Source organism: Sitodiplosis mosellana, unplaced genomic scaffold (assembly GCF_009176505.1).
Source record: "Sitodiplosis mosellana isolate CC-2019 unplaced genomic scaffold, AAFC_SMos_1.0 Smas_scaffold_3, whole genome shotgun sequence".
Lineage (NCBI taxonomy): Eukaryota > Metazoa > Arthropoda > Insecta > Diptera > Cecidomyiidae > Sitodiplosis > Sitodiplosis mosellana.
The window spans coordinates 778,857-798,799 of NW_022595246.1; the positions used below are offsets into that span (position 1 = coordinate 778,857).

General features: G+C 33.8%; 1 protein-coding gene and 1 long non-coding RNA gene across 44 annotated transcripts in view; one reads left to right on the plus strand and one right to left on the minus strand.

Moving 5' to 3' along the window:
* Positions 1-19,943, plus strand: part of LOC129566168 (disks large 1 tumor suppressor protein) — a 32,364-nt gene that overhangs the window by 9,301 nt on the left and 3,120 nt on the right. For 2 of the 43 annotated variants that reach the window (XM_055441820.1, XM_055441821.1), the window contains 14 exons: positions 5,211-5,318; positions 10,534-10,560; positions 11,052-11,157; positions 11,311-11,402; positions 11,496-11,801; positions 12,022-12,271; positions 12,368-12,461; positions 13,524-13,737; positions 13,820-14,123; positions 14,206-14,309; positions 14,393-14,495; positions 14,780-14,830; positions 15,164-15,208; positions 17,789-17,869. In XM_055441820.1, coding sequence (XP_055297795.1) covers positions 5,211-5,318; positions 10,534-10,560; positions 11,052-11,157; positions 11,311-11,402; positions 11,496-11,801; positions 12,022-12,271; positions 12,368-12,461; positions 13,524-13,737; positions 13,820-14,123; positions 14,206-14,309; positions 14,393-14,495; positions 14,780-14,830; positions 15,164-15,208; positions 17,789-17,869 — 1,885 coding nt within the window. Of the gene's footprint in view, positions 1-696; positions 995-4,762; positions 5,059-5,210; positions 5,319-5,673; positions 5,745-5,827; positions 6,313-6,605; positions 6,744-8,972; positions 9,142-9,256; positions 9,320-9,810; positions 10,176-10,533; positions 10,561-11,051; positions 11,158-11,310; positions 11,403-11,495; positions 11,802-12,021; positions 12,272-12,367; positions 12,462-13,523; positions 13,738-13,819; positions 14,124-14,205; positions 14,310-14,392; positions 14,496-14,779; positions 14,831-15,163; positions 15,209-17,788; positions 17,870-19,943 lie in introns of those variants that run through there. The other 41 variants (XM_055441829.1, XM_055441828.1, XM_055441826.1 and 38 more) reach the window with 37 other exon arrangements.
* Positions 8,081-8,914, minus strand: LOC129566172 (uncharacterized). The gene is made up of 3 exons (XR_008687708.1): positions 8,620-8,914; positions 8,332-8,560; positions 8,081-8,258 (listed from the first exon to the last, which is right to left on the minus strand). It is a non-coding gene; the product is annotated as an uncharacterized LOC129566172 (long non-coding RNA).

Sequence of the window (19,943 nt, forward strand, 5' to 3'; positions counted from 1 at the left end):
AAAATATATATACAAGAATAATCCTCCGAAAAATACGAGATATATCGATTTTTGTTTGTTAGATTTTAATTTGGTGAAGTGTGAATTGAGCCAAGTGTCCACTTGTCGTCTTGTCACACTCTACTGTTGCATTTTCACAATCTTCATATTATATATATATATATATATATATATATTATTCAACACTCTCATCTCATCTTCTGTATATAACCAATGACAACGGATTTTCGTTGCTCATCGCACGCACGCATAAACCGTAAAAAAAGGTGAAATGGAAAATTGTACACAGGCCAGTTGTGTTTATGTGCGCTCTCGTTTTTCCGAAATATATATGCATTGAAGCATATATAACACATATATAAAAAAGAATGTCTAGTATCGCACCCTCACAACCATAGTATAATCTGTTAGAAGGCAAATCATCGGTTTCGTTAACAACCGCTTGTACGCAAGTATTTTTTCGTTGTTGTTCTTGATGTTGCTGTTGTTGTTGTTCTTCTACGCTCACATCCAACAAACAAACACCAAACGAACGCGTGTAGCATACATATATGCCGTGTGTACGGTCGCTTTTCCCAATCCTGACATTTTCAATAACTGTGAAGGTGACGAGATATATATGCGTCGTTGTAGTAGTTAACGTTGTAGCTACTCGGTGTAGCTCTCTCTCCTTCAACACCAATTGTGTATGGTGGAAAATAAATCAGTGAACGGCACGAGCTATATAAAATAGTAGCTATTTGTAGTCGCTCGAACGCAAAAGCAATTCCACAGACCTGTGCCACATTTATGCACACTTTGTGGCGCGAAAGCAGCCGATAGAGAAATATCGAAAGAACGAGAGGAAAACAAACCCTAAATCCAGTCGTAATCTATAGCAAGTTCTTTGTTTGATATTTTTTGTGTGTGCTAAAACGTTCTTTGATTCCCATCATTTATCGCGTCAAACAATATTTACACATGAAATTTTAAACACTTGGTTCTAATCTTTCAAGTAAATACATGTCAAAAATAGTTTAAACATCATCGAAATGTGCAGAAAAGGAAAGTGTGCTCTCGATGTTACAACTTTACGCATAAAAAGTAGAAAATAAACATTTGTGAAACAAGTGGAATCTTCGAATAAGTGCTCTATAAGTTATTCTTTCACGGCAGCATCCGTGTATTGGGTCTTATTTTAGATGAAGGAGAAAAACGAACGACGTTCTCTCGTGATAGACACTTTCCGTTGGTTCTTTAGTGATGCTTGGCGAAATATTGCTTTTGGATTTACGCTTCAAATGTTTTTTTTTGTTTTCACTTTGTAGTCAGTAAAAATCATTGTTCAATGTACGGCTTCGTTTGAGCGGCTTAAAACCAATCCTAGTGAATGATTTTCATTGAATATACGCATCAAAAGTCAAAAGAAAAGGGGATTACAAACATTGGGGCTACTCTATTGATGATAAAGCAAACTTAACGAAACGAGAAAATATCCAAAGCTTGGAAATTAAAATTCACAGTGAACAACAATATTGAAATAAACATCTTGTTGATGATTCGTTCCCTGATGAGATCTTAATTTTTTATTTTTTTCCTTTCGAAATAATCAAAAATGTGTTGCACAAAATCCGCGTAAACAAAATCATATGGTCTCGATTTTTCACGGAGAATCGAGATGCTGACTGAACAATATCTAGTTGGTACATTCTACTTAATTCCCAGAGTTAAGAAAAAGTTTCAAATCTCATTTTGATAATCAATTGAATGAATCATCGCAGAAATTCAGTGTCACATATCCCGTTTGATGTCTTGTTTAACAAAGGATATCCAGTTTGACACAAAAAAAATGAAATTAAATGGTAAAATTCCAAAAAGAATCTGTTCCTAAATTGAACGGCGGAACAATGTAATTTGGAATTTCATTTGAAAAATAATTGAGCCTACACCGTACACACACAGACACATACGCGCACGCACGCTTTTGGGAGTCAAAGATCAGAATGTTGTTAAATTTAGATATTTTTCCGTTGTGCTGTTGATAATAGCATACGAAAATCGATTAGCTGTGAACGAAAAAATATATATACGTTTCGAAAAGAAATCCAACCTACTTGTGTTCATTCAACATTTCAACGTCATAGCATTATTTCCGTCTTTAGCATTTTTTTTGTGTGTATATATACATAATACAATGCTGTACGCATAATAATGGTGACTGATACTTTGGGCAAAATATATTTTGCACGCTTCGTTTTCCATATAATTTCAAATCAATATCCCTCCGCAGAGGATACAGCGCATAATAATGAGTAATCATTTTGGGAAAATGTTTCATGCAAAACGTTGACTCATAACAACGGTCTTCGTACTGGTTTCCTGTGATGTTTTTTTTTACCTATTGTTGTCAACAATCTTATTATAAAGTCTTGCAAGTTGCTGAAGTCAGCTAAGCAGTTCGTAGAATTTTGAAAAATAAAAATTTTCTTTATAACAAACTAATTGGGCCTGTTTGTGAATACAGTTTCGACAGTACACATCGGGTGATAAATTAATAAGCAAATGGAAAGAAACAACAACAATTAATTTGCTTCTTTCAACACAAAATTTCATCTTGTTTTCCAACCGAACATCATCTCGGTATTGGATTTCACATTTTTAGCTTGTTTACATTCAGTTTTTTTTATTGTGGAATAAACACAAAAATAGCGTTCAATTCTTTCTGTGGCTGAACAAAAAAACACGAGCAAAGTGGGAGAGCGACAATAGGAAAATCCAATAAAATCCGACTATTGAAAAGTTTTCGGAATTATGTGGATGTCTGACGCTAGCACATAACTGTTGTTGATGAATACTATTCTGTTAATTAGTTCGAAAATCTCTTGGATGCCATTCGTATAAATATGATAGCTATCTAGACTACATCGTTCGACAAAACACAACAGTTATCAGCCGAAGCATGCGCACTTGATAAGCACGGAACCAAAAACGTCAAGGAATTAATTTAATTTTCGATCCTTTTCACTAGGGTGGTCCAAACTGATTTATCATGGTAAGGTATACATATGCTCCCAATAACTTAAAATTAAATTGGGCTCAAAACTAGCTGATTCCCTTTTTCAGATAAAAAATGTCAAAATCAAGTGGTCGATTAAAATGGCTGTTTTTGACCTATTTTTCAACATATATATTGATAGTAAACCCATAGGTTATTCAAATCGAATCTGGTGACATATAATTTTTAGGGTTTTTTGGGACGCTAAACACAAATCCGTTGTCTAAACTTAGCTAATATTGCTTTTTAAAAAAGTTTTAGTACAAAAACATGGTTTTTTTAACAAATTCAGCCATAAGTAAAAATAAATGGTTCCAAGTGTATTTTTAAAACCAAATTTGAACTCAGCGCCTCAAATTACCTTAAGATCGACTATGCTGATGACAAAAATCAAATAATCTCAGAACTAAAATTTTCTAGTAGTGTTCACGTATCGAAAAAAATCACATTTTTCAACGTCTTTTTCCACCAAAAGTAAATTTTTGTTCAAAGCAGTCATTTTTATGGTTATTTAGGCCGCAGATTTCGAATCCACCCAAAAAGAAATAACAAAATTTTCAGTAGGAAAATTGATATTTTTCTATACATTTATACGGATATTTTTGCATTTTTTCGGTTTTTTCCTCATAACTCGAACCCTATATGCGACGGAGCAGAACTTTGTTCTCATTAAAAGCTATAATTTTGCCGCAGACAGTCATCACTTATCTCTTATCAGTAAGGAGATAACAGTGATGATTGATAAAAGCTATCAAGGCCAATATCTCCTCACTGATAAGAGATAATTGATATATATTTGCATCAGAATTGTAGGTTTCAGCGGAATCTGAAACTTTGCTGAACAAAGTTTTGCTCCATCGCATATGGGGTACGAGTTATGGGAGAAAACCGAAAAAAACGCAAAAAATCCGTATAAATGCATAGAAAAATATCAATTTTTCCCACTGAAAATTTTGTTATTTCTTTTTGGGTGGATTCGAATTCTGCGGTCTAAAAAACCGTAAAAATGGCTGCTTTGAACAAAAATTTACTTTTGGTGGAAAAATACGTTGAAAAATGTGATTTTTTTCCGATACGTGAACACTTCTAGAAAACTGTAGTTCTGAGATTATTCGATTTTTGTCATCAGCATAGTCGATCTTAAGGTAATTTGAGGCGCTGAGTTCAAATTTGGTTTTAAAAATACACTTGGAACCATTTATTTTTACTTATGGCTGAATTTGTTAAAAAAACCATGTTTTTGTACTAAAACTTTTTTAAAAAGCAATATTAGCTAAGTTTAGACAACGGATTTGTGTTTAGCGTCCCAAAAAAACCCAAAAAATTATATGTCACCAGATTCGATTTGAATAACCTATGGGTTTTCTATCAATATATATGTTGAAAAATAGGCCAAAAACAGCCATTTTAATCGACCACTTGATTTTGACATTTTTTTCCATCTGAAAAAAGGAATCAACTAGTTTTGAGCCCAATTTAATTTTAAGCTATTGGGAGCATATACCTTACCATGATAAATCAGTTTGGACCACCCTATTGGAATGCCAAGAAAAAGAAGTGAAACGACGACATTGTTTTCAATTGATTGGCCAAGAACGTTTTAGCAGATTCGCTGATTCATTTCAAATGAATCATATATCATCAGATTTATTGAAATTACGATAAAAAGAGCCATCAAATCGTCCAATAAAGAAATGTGAAATTTTCTGTTCATTTTTTTTTTTTAAGCAGCCATTACCATAAAAATGCGATCATAAAAGTGTTTCAATGCGAATAGAACAATGTATACAAACGTTTAGAATACCGAATCGTTTCATTTATGCAAATAATAAACAATAATGATTGATTGGGTGTCGATAGTGCGACATTCAAGGCGTCGATTTTCGAATTATGTGGGAGCCCGAGCTCCGATTCGTATAAAAAAGCGTCGTCGTACCCCAAACTCATCAATTGTTCCATCAGCAGCAACGAATTCACATTCATCACACGACGATCGACCGCAGTACAATTGCTGTTGTACGCATGTAAGTGTACATTTGCCATACCCGCTGTGCATGGACAATGAACCGCATGTTTGTCAAAACGTAGTGTCACACAAATATTAACTACAACGGGGGAAAATGTTTAATGGAAAACAATGCGAAAACCATTCGACTTAAATGTTGTTTATTTGCAGAATCAGCGTTTTAAAACCGAAAATGAGAAATCGATTTCGAAGAGTGAATCGGCGATCAGTAATGTGGACGCAACCGTAAAGAAGAATGAATCTCCATTAAAACTATTGGTAAGTGTAATTGAAGCAATTACATGTGGTTCTCATTGCAGAACATGAACAACCACATGTTTTGAAACAAATATTTTCGAAATGAATTGAAAGTTTTTCCCAATTTGCATGAAAGTCCCCGTTTGCACTCGATTTTTTGTTCTTCTTTTCGAAAAATTATTTTCAAATATTAGCACCATCCAAAAGATACTTAAGTTGTTAAGTAAGTCATACACTTCGCATTTGGAAGAAGCAACATGAGAAATTGCGCTAACGCACCGTACGTAAATGAACGCATCCGAACAAAACTCGACTGAACCGGCGCGTTGATCGGCAGCGTCAGTGTTGCACTTGAATGCGTGAGCGAAACGACTAGCATACGTAGTTTGTCTTTAGGTATTCAAGGCACTCATACACACATTTGAACACGTCTCGTGCGTATACCTGGTCAGTCAAATGAATAAAAATAGTTTGGTTCAACATACAAATATATATACATATATACAGCGGCGGATAAGTGAAGAGAGTCTTGCGTTAGATTGTTTAGACTTTCTCTCTTTCGTTTCGTTTTATTTTTTTATTTTTTACGTGATTATTCGCGTTCGAATGTGTTGAGGAGGCAATCACACACAGTGACCAAACATGATGTGTTGGCCGAACAATAAATAATATGGCTACGCTAGGTTTAGTTTGGATCTACGCGTACACGACATACCGTGTGTCGGCTTCATTGATACCACGTCGCTTCAATTGAATACCTTTTTTTCGTCGTTTTAGTTTGTGTAGTGTGTGTGCGTGTACAAATAACAATTCGATACACAAAATTTGCTCGAGCATATATATATATATCGAATATAAATTGCGGTGTTTTATTTTTATTCAAATGAAGGTTAATACGAAGCAAACAATCGATTCGGTATAAACTAGCAATTCTTCTTCTTTTTTCTCTTCTCTTCATGAGGAGTACTCTGTGTGAATTCCGCAAGAGGAGCGCGCTATGATCGTTGACATTACAGTATATGTGCATTTTTATCGCGTTAATTTCAGTTTATATACACGTATTTCAGTAAACTTTTGAATGTTAACATTATATTGGCGATGCGTTGGAATGTGTTTCGTTTTTTTTAAAACTAGTGTGTGATGTGTGTTAAATGGCATTTGACTCAAACAAAATATGTTTGGATGGTTGAATACATGTTGAGTGAAGTTTTTCTTTTTCATTGATACGAAAATTGAGTGAAACTTATGAAATACAGTAATTAGTACAAACTCAAAATAGAAAATTGATTTGAACCAAAAAAAGCCGTAAAAAAAAATCGAATGCTATTCTAAATAGCTATTATTAAAGTTTCTTGTTTTGTATTTCGTTTAAGTGTATTGCCTTATATTCCGTTTGATCTGTGAATTCATTCAACGTTGTGTGTGCAAGTGGATATAAATGAAATAGTATGTGCTACGTGTATAATGAAAATGAACGACATATGTATGTCTGTGTCACTCTCTCTATCTCTCTCTCTCTGTGTGTGTGCTAATGTGTGCGTTCGATTTTTCTGTTTCTTGACTGTTTCCCGCACTATTCGTTTCGTTCTCACATCAGCGCAATAGTCATTTTCAACGTATTTACCATTTCACATTCTCGAGTAATAATTGTATGCGAGAGCGCGCGGACAGCAAAACGAAAGAAGGAATACAAAATAAAACAACATTGAAAAATTACAAATACGTGTTTGAGCACTTTTTTCACATTCTCTCGCACTACATTTCTTTCACTCTTTCTCTATCTCTCTCTCTCTCTCTCTCGCTCTTCGTGTCTATTTGCTTCCATGTATATGAGGAAACCTTTTCCGATCATTATAATAACTGTTTCCCATTTGTACAACCACTGTGTGTAATATTGTCATTTATTGTTGCGAGCCAGAATCAAATCATACATTCCATCCACGTATTTATGAACTTACTAAGTTTTTAATGGTGTCTCTCTACTATTTTCTGGCATTATCATTTATCTAACCATTTATTGAGCAAATGAAATGGCACTTTTTTTGCTGCGGCTGCTTACTCCTTGCGCGCAAACAAATTTAAATAAAAATATGCCATTACTGTATATGGTATTTGCTATTGTCGTTGCTGTTGTTGTGGTGGTGATGGTTGCAAAACCATAGTTTCTTATCGATGGCCAACACAAAAATATTTGCCACCAAATTGCCAAAATCAATGTTATTTGTTTGTTGTACGCCTTCAATGGAATTTTTCTCCATTTTATAACTACAAATACCATTTGATTACGATAATTTTATATCAATGGTGATATTTATTGTACAACTTGTTATCGTCTGTACTTAATGACGTCCGCTTCGATAACTGAACCATTTTTAGCGTAACACATTTTTGTAATTCCATGATAACAATGGTGCCAAATCTAATCGTATCAAGAGGAACAAGAAAAAAGATTCATGGCTATTATTTACGGCTCATTCAGTTCCACGGCATCGTTTATATCAATTGTGTCCGTTCGCTTTTTTTCCACATATTCAAGTAGAATTTTATTTGAAGCCGTAAAATTGTGTTCAGTGCGTGCGTATGCATAAACAGCACATAAAGGACAAATTGTTTATGTAACGTGGAATCTGTGAAATGTTAAAAAAAATTGAGTTCCTCTCTGTTCAAGCGAATTTCATTTCCGTTTCATCGTGTGAGTCATGTGATTCATGTATGAAAAATCGAATACAACGAGAAGAAGTGGACAACGCCTCTTTTTTACGTTAACTCTTTTATTCTGGCATTTATATATTCCGATTTCAACATTATTGGAAAGAGCTTCTATTTTTGTGTGTGCGCTTGTTTTATGGATACACAGAGACATGATCAGGTTATTATTTTTTGCATAGTGCTACTTATCACTTTGATATTCCCAAGTGAAAAAATTGTTTTTATCGAAAATTTTGACATTTGGTTGTGTACCTGTAATAGATATACAAGCGATTAAAATGCTACACGCCTGATGATACTCGATAGAAGTTCAACAAATACACACTCGCACTTGTCGCGACCAACGGCAACAACAACAGAATCAATGTTCAAACGATGCACGAACATTCTATATTTAACACCAACTATTAATTTTTTGTTCTAACACAATTTTTGTGTGTGGTTTTTTATTTCTCTCGCTGTGCTGACGACGCCGACGACGAGGGAAGAATACGGCCTCGTGCATAAATGTAGTTATAAAAACCGAATCGCTCACTGATCACTGATGAAAATGCCTAAAAATAAATACAATATCATTCTGTATGAAATTGAAAGAATCTATTAAATACGTAACCAGAGATTCGCAGCAAAACGCCGAAAATTTTTTGCACGAAAAGTGAAAAGAATCTTCCCCGTTCGCTCGTTCGCATGTTCGCCCGCCGTCAAACAAAAACAAAATCATATTGGATCTGTCTAGAGCTGAATTTAAATCGTGCGTTGAATGAAAATCAAAACCAGCCCATTGAGACCGTGAAAATGTACAACAAGTTGCAAGAATGATACATCATAAAGTATATATAGTAATCTTTCTGTTTTGTCGGCTATTTTCGCTACATCCAATACGAGATCTACTGTGTGTGTGTGAGTCTGTTTTTTTCTGTGTCACTTTTTGTGGTGTACATTGTACAAAATTGAATAATTTTCTGTTAATGTGTGCATATATTGAAATATCCAACGACGAAAAGTTCATAATTCGAAAGCTATTTGGAGACATAAACATCGATTCAACGGCTATCCGAAAATAAATCCGTTTTTCCCATCATTTAGCACACATTCGGAATTTTCACCGCACTGTCAACACATCTTTTTCGTGGTGGTAATTTGGCTAATGAAATTAAAGCTATTTCGGTTTCGGTTATTAATTATTTATTCTTCTATTATTTTCATTTGTGCACGGGGCAAAAACATTGTAATTTACTTCTTCCAAAAAGAGCGAATTAAGCTTAAAGCTTGGAAATTGTGTCAGTGGCATTTTTACTAAATTCATCCATTCGGTACGGCCAATTTAAAATAGTAATGATGATAATTAGCCACGATCGAAAAACAAACCAAGGAAATAATTGAATATTCAATGTGGAATGAATTGGCTGTGATGTGAATTAAATGAGTGACTGTTCAAAAGTAATGAATATTCAAAATAAGAAAGATTCGTTTGTTTTGCTTCTTTTACGAGAAAAGAATTGTCTGTTTGTGAACAAAGATTTATCTGTTTTGAGTTAGAAGAGAAACTGTTTCGTCTTCCGATTATCTGCTCTAAAAAATCTTTATGTTTGTTTGTGTGTAGAATACATGAAAATTCATTTGAATTGCGATTTTCACTATGAACTGTGTGTGCCGTAACGTATATATATATATATCGAAAATCATATGTGAGAAATTGAGTGACGATTGTGGCTTTTTATATATCTTGTGTAATTTTCTGTGCTTTTTTTGGATTTTGAGTTGAATAATTCTTCATTTCTTTTTTTTGTTTTGTTTATTTTAGATTTTTTAATAGTAGGTATATTAAATCGATCGCATGTGTTCTTAAGTGTTAAATGAATGAAACAATTGGATGAATCAAATGAAACGAAATCCATATAGATAAAACTGAAGAGAAAAAAAACAATTATGGCCCTAAAATGAACGGACACGTTGAATTCCTATAAAAAAAAAACCTGAAAACCGAGTCAACATCGTTCGAATTCAGTGTAAACACGCAATTTGCAACAATAAAAAATCGTATTTTAAAAAACAAAGAAAAAAAGTGATAAATTTTAATCAACTAAAATGACAACTAGAAAAAAGAAGCGTCAACAAGACAATGGTGGATTTTTGAAGAAAGTCTCATCACTTTTCAATTTGGAAACGGTAAAATATACATTTTTTGAGTTACTACTATTCGACTACTATTCTATTTCTGAATGGGGATATTCTACTGTTTTGGTCATCTATCTTTCATTCACTGAATTCTTATTCTTCTTTTTTGGTGTTTGGGCTTACTTCAAAACATTTATTTTCGATGGGGCTAAACAAATTCAAAATCTAATTCACATTCTATTCTTTTGAATACCAATGGAATCTTCTATTTTACTTTTCATTCCTTTTATTACAGCACAATTCCAACTTAATTTTTCATTATCATTTTATTTATTCTTTTTACATATTTCCACAACCCTAACCGTATCTTATTACGTAATGTACACATTCGCATTACATCATTCAAAAGACACATTCATCTGGGTGTAAAAATTGTGTAAGTTTAGATGGGGTAGAATAAAATAAAAACTAACAACTAAACCAAAGCTAGTCTAACTTGAAATGAATCTCGTGAATAATTCAAAATGCATGTAAAGAAAATTGACTACTAAAATAGAATAAGACAAGACATGATTAACCAAACTGTATGCACTAGATAATTTGAATTAAATTGCTACTATTTTACCCACTGCATTGGTACTATTTTTTTGTATGGTGGCACAGCTAATCCAATATGGATCGAATTTTCTCGCTGTCACTTAAAAGAAACCTAATAATGATAATAATCGTTAAGGTAAATTCTTTGCGCATTAGTCGGGTGTTGAGTAATATTAATCACACATGGTTATTGACGTTTTTTTCTTGCTGGTCTCAAGTAATGTTTTGGTATGGTGTGTAAAATCAAGCGACTAACAAATATGTAGCAACATTTAATAGATTACAATCAACTAATGTGTCGATTCCGGATTGCGTTGTATGTTTCTATAGGTGAACGGCGACGAGAGTTGGGCACAAGAAGAAATCACCCTTGAACGTGGTTCATCTGGGTTGGGATTCTCCATTGCTGGAGGTACCGATAATCCTCTCACATCAGGTAAATAAAATGGAAAAATATGAGCACTCGTATACGCACACAAATACGAACATACTTCGCGCTCACCAGTTGTTGTTTAGTTCGTGTCTCACTGTTTGTCAGATTCGAATATTCATTTATTTCATAAATATTCACAATATTTTTTATATACAGGAGTGGATACATCCATTTATATAACAAAATTAATACCCGGCGGTGCTGCGTCAAATGATGGTCGTTTACGTGTTAACGACTGCATCATAGCGGTATGTTTTACCCTGAATTGAACTAAAGAATAAGAACTAAAACAAAGCTGGAGTACACGCGATTTAATGGCTTTTTATTGACTTATTATTTAGGTAAATGATGTGTCCGTAGTCAATGTTCCACATGCAGCGGCGGTTGAAGCGCTCAAGAAAGCCGGAAACGTGGTGAAATTGAACATAAAACGAAAACGACCACCAACTACACCGAAGTCCATTGACATTGATTTAGTGAAAGGGAACAAAGGATTGGGCTTTTCGATTGCCGGTGGCATCGGTAATCAACATATTCCCGGCGACAATGGAATTTACGTTACAAAAGTGATGGAAGGTGGTGCTGCGCATGTTGATGGCCGCTTATCGATCGGTGACAAATTAATCGCCGTCAGAACCGCCAGTCACGTAAGTTAAAAGTCTCTGTGTTTCATGCAGTGTGTGTGTGTGTGTTTGACGAATAATTTTCCAAAACCGATTCAACTCACAAACACACACATAGTCCAGCTGTGTGCATTGTATGTGAACAGCACACTGACATGCAATTAGAATGAATCTATATGGAAAAACTTGAAATTAAAAGAAAAACAACGTAAAAACCCGTTCCGTTTATTTACTACTATTGCAGGGTGAACGTAATCTAGAAAATGTAACACATGAAGAGGCCGTTGCAACACTCAAATCAATTACTGACAAAGTCACATTAGTCGTTGGTAAAACGAATCTTGGCCTCAACAATACCACCAATTCGATCGGTTTATCGAATTCAAATTCACAATCAACAAGTGCCGTTAATAGTATAGGCCAAACTGTCGTCGATTATGGGCGCTCACAGTCACCAGCAGCGCCAGCAGCTTCATCACGTTCACATTCGCCTCGTACGTTCTTTCACGTTCATTTTACTCTTTTTTATCCACGATTTTCGTATCAAATCTTTTTTTAATAAAAAAAAATCATCTATTCTCTTCCTGCAGACCTGGAGAGCTCATCAAGATATGCATCATCAAATGTGCTGGCGGCAGTGCCACCAGGAACACCAAGAGCTGTCAGTACGGAGGACATTACAAGGTATGTTAAATGGGAATTAATTACAATAAGAAATTTGCGACCGGTAATGTTCTTAGAAAATGCCACCCTATGGAACCGGCTTTTGGTCTATGTTCAAAAATGGAGTTTAATTTTGACACAACATTTTGGCACACACAGAGCACTTACTTACTGTTACTTACCTGTTTGGTTTGAATGTATCCCATTTTGGAATTCGGTGCAGTGTCGTGCAACACGCACATAATGAATGCATCAACGTCAACGCAAAGTAAAGAATATGAAAAAAATGAGTTCAGTTCATTTTTGCCAGCGAACAGTATCTGACTCGTATCTGACTCGCATTTGATACGTATAGTTCACGTGGTATAAATTTTACGCAAAGTTTAATCGATGTGCATTTAAGTTTTTCATATATTTATTTTCTACAAACATAATTAATATTTGCTGTTTTCCATATCTTGTGCCTTTCGTTTTCTCACTGCCAATACGACGAACGGAACGCAAGCGATAAATAAACTCATTCAAGAAAGTAGCAAACAAGTCAAGTTTCTGTTGTTTAATTACTCATCATTATTTCTGCATTTGACAAGCTGACTAGTTTCGCTATGGGTTGCACGATGATTCAACATTTTCCATGAAATACAACAATATTTCGCAATTTTCTCTATCGCCTCATTCGTCTGCGAACTAGTAAAACGTCATATGACAGACAGCAGTCATTCATAAAGTGTCAATATATGAACAATTCCGAACGAAGTTTTTTTTTATGTAACACGGTCAATTTGTGGAATCCATTTCATTTCTCTCACTGAATCAAATCATTCAAGAACGGTCAATCATTCGTGAATAATTTTTTGCAATCAATTAAACGAGCTGCCATTATGAATAGTATATATCGCTTGATAATTTGGCGCAAAATGTAAGTCAAAACATACTTTGAACCGTGTCACACAGCTGAAATAAACTTTGAACTTTATCGCTGTGCTCATGAAATCGCTCATTTTTCCCTTGATAGTAGATATTTTTAGATTTAATCAATCGATTTTTCGTACTCACGATATTCATCTCGTTTTGATGATTTAGAGAGCCGCGAACCATCACAATAAAAAAAGGTACACAAGGTCTTGGATTCAATATAGTCGGCGGTGAAGATGGCCAAGGTATTTATGTGTCGTTTGTATTGGCGGGCGGTCCGGCTGATGTTGGTGGTGAATTGAAACGTGGCGACCAATTGCTAAGTGTCAATGGTGTCAATCTACGAAGTGCAACACATGAAGAAGCAGCTCAAGCTCTCAAGGTACTTGCATGTTTTTTCATGCTTGGTTCATAATTGGTGCATTTTGTCTGTGACACTTTTTAATCATGTCTATATTTTGCAGAGCTCTGGCGGTGTCGTAAACTTAGTTGCTCAGTATCGACCTGAAGACTATAACCGGTTTGAAGCACGAATCCATGAGTTGAAACAACAAGCTGCCATAAATGCCGGCACCGGTACACTTTTGCGAACATCACAAAAACGATCATTATATGTGCGAGCACTATTCGATTATGATCCAAACCGAGATGATGGTCTACCATCACGGGGGCTTCCTTTCCGACATGGTGACGTCTTACACGTGACAAACGCATCCGACGATGAATGGTGGCAAGCTAGACGAGTCATCGGTGATGGTGAAGAAGAAGGTAAATAATGGTGATTGCTATGAATTATGAAGCGAAGATTTAATGACAAAATTGGTATCTAATACAATGTTTTTGGTAATAGGTATGGGCATTGTTCCATCAAAACGTCGTTGGGAACGGAAAATGAGAGCACGGGATCGCAGCGTCAAGTTCCAGGGACATGCAGCTAATAATAATGTTGATAAGGTAAGCCACATAAGAATAAATTCCCGTTTTTAATGAATAAGTCCATTTGAAAATCTCAGTAATTAATCGGTTGATCTTTGCAGCAATCAACACTTGATCGAAAAAAGAAGAACTTCACTTTTTCGAGAAAGTTCCCGTTCATGAAAAGCAAGGATGACAAGAACGAAGATGGTTCAGATCAAGAACGTGAGTAAACTCAATCGATTTTTATTTTCACTTTTTGCACTTGTTACTTCTTTTTTCGTTCATTTTTTCGTCTCTTTTTTGGATTGAGTTAAATGTTCTTTCTTTTAAAATTTTGTTCTATTTTTTTTTTGAAACTTTTTTACATTTTTTGAAATTTTTCTATATTTTTTAATTTTATTTTTATTTTTTTGAATCCCGTGTGTTTTTATGCGTTCAAACCGAAAATCCCATAACCACATTAAAAAAACAAATGAATGCCAAATATTGGTTGTTCAAATCAATAGTCGCACAAAATGGAACAAATCACACTGAAGAAATTAGTCAAGATTATCAGCGTAAGTGTCAACAGAAGCTTTTATTATTATTTCTTTTCTGTTAATTATTGGTTAATTCAACAAGAAATGCTTATGTAAATAATTTGTCTCGATTGGTTTATGTGTGGTGTTGGGATTGAATGGTATCATTTTTCTCTATATTTTCGTACATATATATATATACCATATACCTCCTTTCCATTAATTTTCACCCTTTCCACGTGCACATCATCTAATTTTCTGCACATATACACATTTGACCATGATATAACACACGGTGCATCAATTTGATATCTAAAAAGAAATGTTTAGTCGAGTAAAACAAAACCATAATTTTTCTTCCGAAAATTGCAGCTTTTATGCTTTGCTATACACAAGATGATGCGAACGCTGACGGAGGTATGTACTATGCCATGAATTCTATCTTCTATCCACAAAAACAACACAAATTTTATTCGAAGTGTTTTTTTTTCGGTTATAATTTGTTTTTTCAAGTTCAATTAAAACTAACTCTTTCAAAAATGAATCTAACTAACCGCTGCTATATTACCCAATTAACATACTCATCATATTCTATCATTTGACTCTGTCGTCTATGTAATTCTCTCTCTCTCTCTCTCTCTCTCTCTCTCTTCTCATGTAATGCATTATCATATCTAACATATATTTCGTTTTTTTTATTTGTGCCAACGTAACCGTATTTTGTTCATAATTATTTATATCGTTCCATCGTGTTATTTTGTTATTTTTTTTATTCGGACGAATTGTTTGTGCGTTGCAATTTCTATTTTGTAATACTCGAGTCGAATAATTTTTTGTGTCTATGTCTCTTTTGATGATGAATTAATATTAATGCAAATTGATTGCAAGTTGACAACAATTCCAACGGTAGAAATTGCAATGTGGTCAATATTTTTCATTGATTCTCGTACGTGTATCTCTCTCTCTATCTATCTAATCGTTCCCAAAAAAAAACTAATGCTATTTCTGCGTCACTCAAAACCGGAAATTTGTTTATGAATCGGTCATACAACGACATGAACTGTATATATTATATTACGAACGAAGAAGAAATATTTATATTAATATTTATGCTGTGTTTGAATATGCTATGAACTATATTGAGTTAATTGTCATTATATTCAATCCTGTATTATTTTCGATGTATTTTTTTTTAAATATTTATAGATAAAAATGGCAGCGAAGTAATGTTTTTAACATAAAATGTATGACACACACACATGACAGTTTTGAACATTGTAGCGATCACAGCAATTTAACTACACTGTCGCTTTGTTTATTAGCGAGTTGATTACATTTCTTTCGTCGAACCACGCTGCAGCTGTGCAATTCATGATTTTTATTTTATCAAAGCCTCTGACTGTCATTTCATAAGCACAGATTATAATTTGCCGTTGACCACCATTTTTGGATGGAATATTTATTTCGACTACAACATTTTAACAAATGGTAACCAAAATATTCAATGGGAATCGTGTTTTTGTGTGAACAAATCTGGTAATTACGAGCGTTTTGGAACAAAAATGGAATTCCAGAAATATCGCAACAAAAACATGAGGAATATTTTTATAAAATCTTGGTTGATTGTCTATTTTTAGGATTGCAACCACAAGCTTGTAACCACAACTAAGTTGATTCGGTCACTTTGGCTTTTACTTGATTCGGTCACTTATTTGTATTATTTTTTTTAATAATCCGATGCAATAATTGTGGTCGACCACAAAATTTTAACTGTTCCCAAGAAACACGACAGGATGCTTTGATAAAATTTATCTCTAGGCTGACATATTCAGCTCAAAAACAAAGAACATTGCGTTTTGACAGCAATTTGCATTCAATTTACAGATGTAATCACATCCAGAATGCTCTTCAACGTGTACATACAATATCATTGTCTCAGTTGAGCTTCGTATCTCGCAGATATGCGAAATTCTTACAAATTCATACGTTTGGTATCGCAGTCGTATTGATTTGATATAATCTTTAAATTAAACCCGTATTGATGTTTTAGATTTGTTGAATTGATTTTAATGCTGTTCAATGCATATATTTTTATCGTGTTATTTTCTGAGTTTAGAAAATTAAATGAAATCGAATATTCTGTTTCAACGTTAATGCAATTGAGCAAGTTGTGTCACTAAAACCAAATTAAAACCGAAGAGAAAAAAAAACCGTCTGTGAACTGAACTTCGATTTGACCGTTCGTATTTGTATTCGAAATCACAGATCAAACCGAAACAATACAATATTCCGTACATATATTGCTTCATCACTGTTAATAAGCTGAACAATAATCACCATGATTTTCCACGTACTAGTACGTAGTATACGAACCTATTTTGATGTTGCTAGCTTTCAAAATATTTCATTCCCTATTTGTATCTTGAACAAAATCTACACACCTTCGATGGCATATGACCAAAGTCCAACTTTTCTAGGCACATACGAAAAACTCACCAATCGACCTGAACCGAAAAAAAACCCCCGCTTTATATTTTGTTTGTTGTTGTTGTTCCGTAGGAAGCTGTTTATTGTGTTCTTACATATATAGTTTTCTCCCCACCCCCCTTCTCGAACATTTCTCACCCACCCTATTGCCCTACAGAAGCAAATTGAACAATTACAATAATATTTACCGTTTGTTTTATGTTTAGTTTGAAATCGAACATTTACGATCCTCCCCTATCTCTATGAGTCTAGTGCATTAAATCATAAGATAATCTTATAAGTTTTTAGCAAAAAATTACACAAAAAGATCAGAACACCAGAACTAATTTTATCAGATCAAAAAAAAAAAATTCAAATAAACATCAAATCAACTTGTTTAGTGTTTTGATTCTGATCACACAAACACACACATAAATTAAACAATTCAACCAAAATTAATCTGTCTAATTAATAAAACGTTTGTTAATTTTCCGTTCGAACCTCGAATTTTCGGTGCATATATTTTTTAAGGCGAGATTATCTACAGAGTGGAGTTACCCGACATGGAGCAGATAACGCTAATCTACCTGGAGAATAACGATGCTGACTATTGTAAGTCATGCGCTGAAACAAAACAAACAAAAACTGATGTGAACTTTTTCACTCACCACACTCACACAGCATATGAAAACAAAATATACATACAAATGAACAGCAACAACAACAACAACAACAACAACAACAGCAAAACAAAAACTGCATCTCGTTTTGATATGTTTAGTTTAATTTAGATTGAGTTTTGTCAATTCAGTCCGATCGCACTTAGATCATTCACAAATCAAATGCGGTTCGACATGAATAATGTGTTACTTTTAGATTTTGAATATTATCACACCAAAAAGTAACGAGATCAAATCAGCACCACAATCACCGAATGATCAGTAATCTCATATTTTGTTTTGTTTATTTCGATTCAGATAGATATCTGGTTTAGTTGTATTTGAGCAAAAAAAAAGCAAGCAAACATGTGTGGGTGTGAGTGGAGACTGCAACAAAACAAAAAAATACCATAATTTTAAAATTAAAACCACTTCATAGAATGTTTACTTCTAACTTAATTTTTCTGTAACATTTCGATCGCTCAATACCAATCAAAGCAACATTTTCTGCTCAATATGTTCATTTTTTAGTAATTTTGATTGACAAACAACTGAACTTCCTTGTTTTTGATTTTTGTTGTAGGAAACAAATTTTCTCTACTCTTACATTACATTGAACTTAGAAGAAGTCTTGTTTTCTTTGTTTCTTCTTCTTGAGTTTCACACATTTCAATTCAGGCAATTGCAAGCATATTGTTGCATCTTGTTTTTTTTGGATTACATTTCATTTTTCAAATTCTAGTTTGCTAACTCTAATTCTGTTCCGTTTTTTGTTTTCTTTTACTTTCTCGATGTTCTTAAAATTAAGTATTAGCATCTAAATTTGTAACTTTTTCGAACACAAAGTTCCATCAATTTTTAGTAACATGAATGAAAAACCTTAATTCCGATTTCTTTTAAGTGAAGCCATTTCAACGACTGAAACAATTTGAACGAATTGAATATTTAGACAAAATTATTTTCCCATCAAATATTTAAGACTTTCGTTTCGGGTTTGCAAATATGTTTTTAATTTGGACAATTTTGGTTGAAATCAAATCCTTACTAAACAATCATTTGCTTGAATTCGTTGGTTTCTTTTGTCGTCGACTTACTTGATTTTATTTTCGTTCTCAAGCCTTATTTCTGCCCAATTTATTTTGAATGAACTGGGGTTGGGGAGAATGCTACGAAATTAAGTTTGTCGTGTTCATAGATTTTGCATTCCTAGCATTTATTTCAATGGATCTCCCTCCGAATGGAAAACACCAAATGATTAATTGCCTTCATCGTTCTTAGAGCTAATTCTACGGCAAAAATGCTTCGAAGAAATGTTAAAATTGTTTTTAAAAAAAATTGCATGCATTCCAAGATCTCTGTGTGAAATTGTATGTTTTTCCTTTGGTCCATGCCTTTGATTTGAGTAGAAATCGATTTCATTGCTGTGTGTCATCTTGTTTTTTGTACTTGAGCTAGCTATTGAGCTCTGGTTATCACATCTTCTTCTTCTTCTTCGGTCTGCATCATTCAAACTGTCTAGCAATTTTCAATTAATTAGTTTGTTTACTGTTTAATAACTCTATTAGCGAATGTACGAATACACTGTTCATCTTTTTATTGTTTTCATTGATGATGTTAATTAACTTAACTTGGATTCGTGTACTTTAATTAACAACTAAATGTGTTTGTGTTATGTATTGAATGCTTATTTAATTAATCTAGTTTATTCGTTCACTTTAGCTGTCGTTGTAGAGAATTGGGGTGGATTGATTGCAGATATATGTAAAATTTAATTGAATTGCATTGAACTTTACTACATTATCTACGATTAATATCCATTCTGATATGCATACATTAAAACGTTTATCAAACCAAAATATCGTTGGATTCATCACAACTACACAGAATTAAGTGCAACCGTTTGCTACGAATGTCGGCTTCTCTGTAAATGAAATGAGTGATTTTGAAATCAAGAACTATTTATTCTGGATTAAATATTCTAATTTCGTTAACAGAAATTTCGTTAGTTGATGTTTCGTTAATTGACA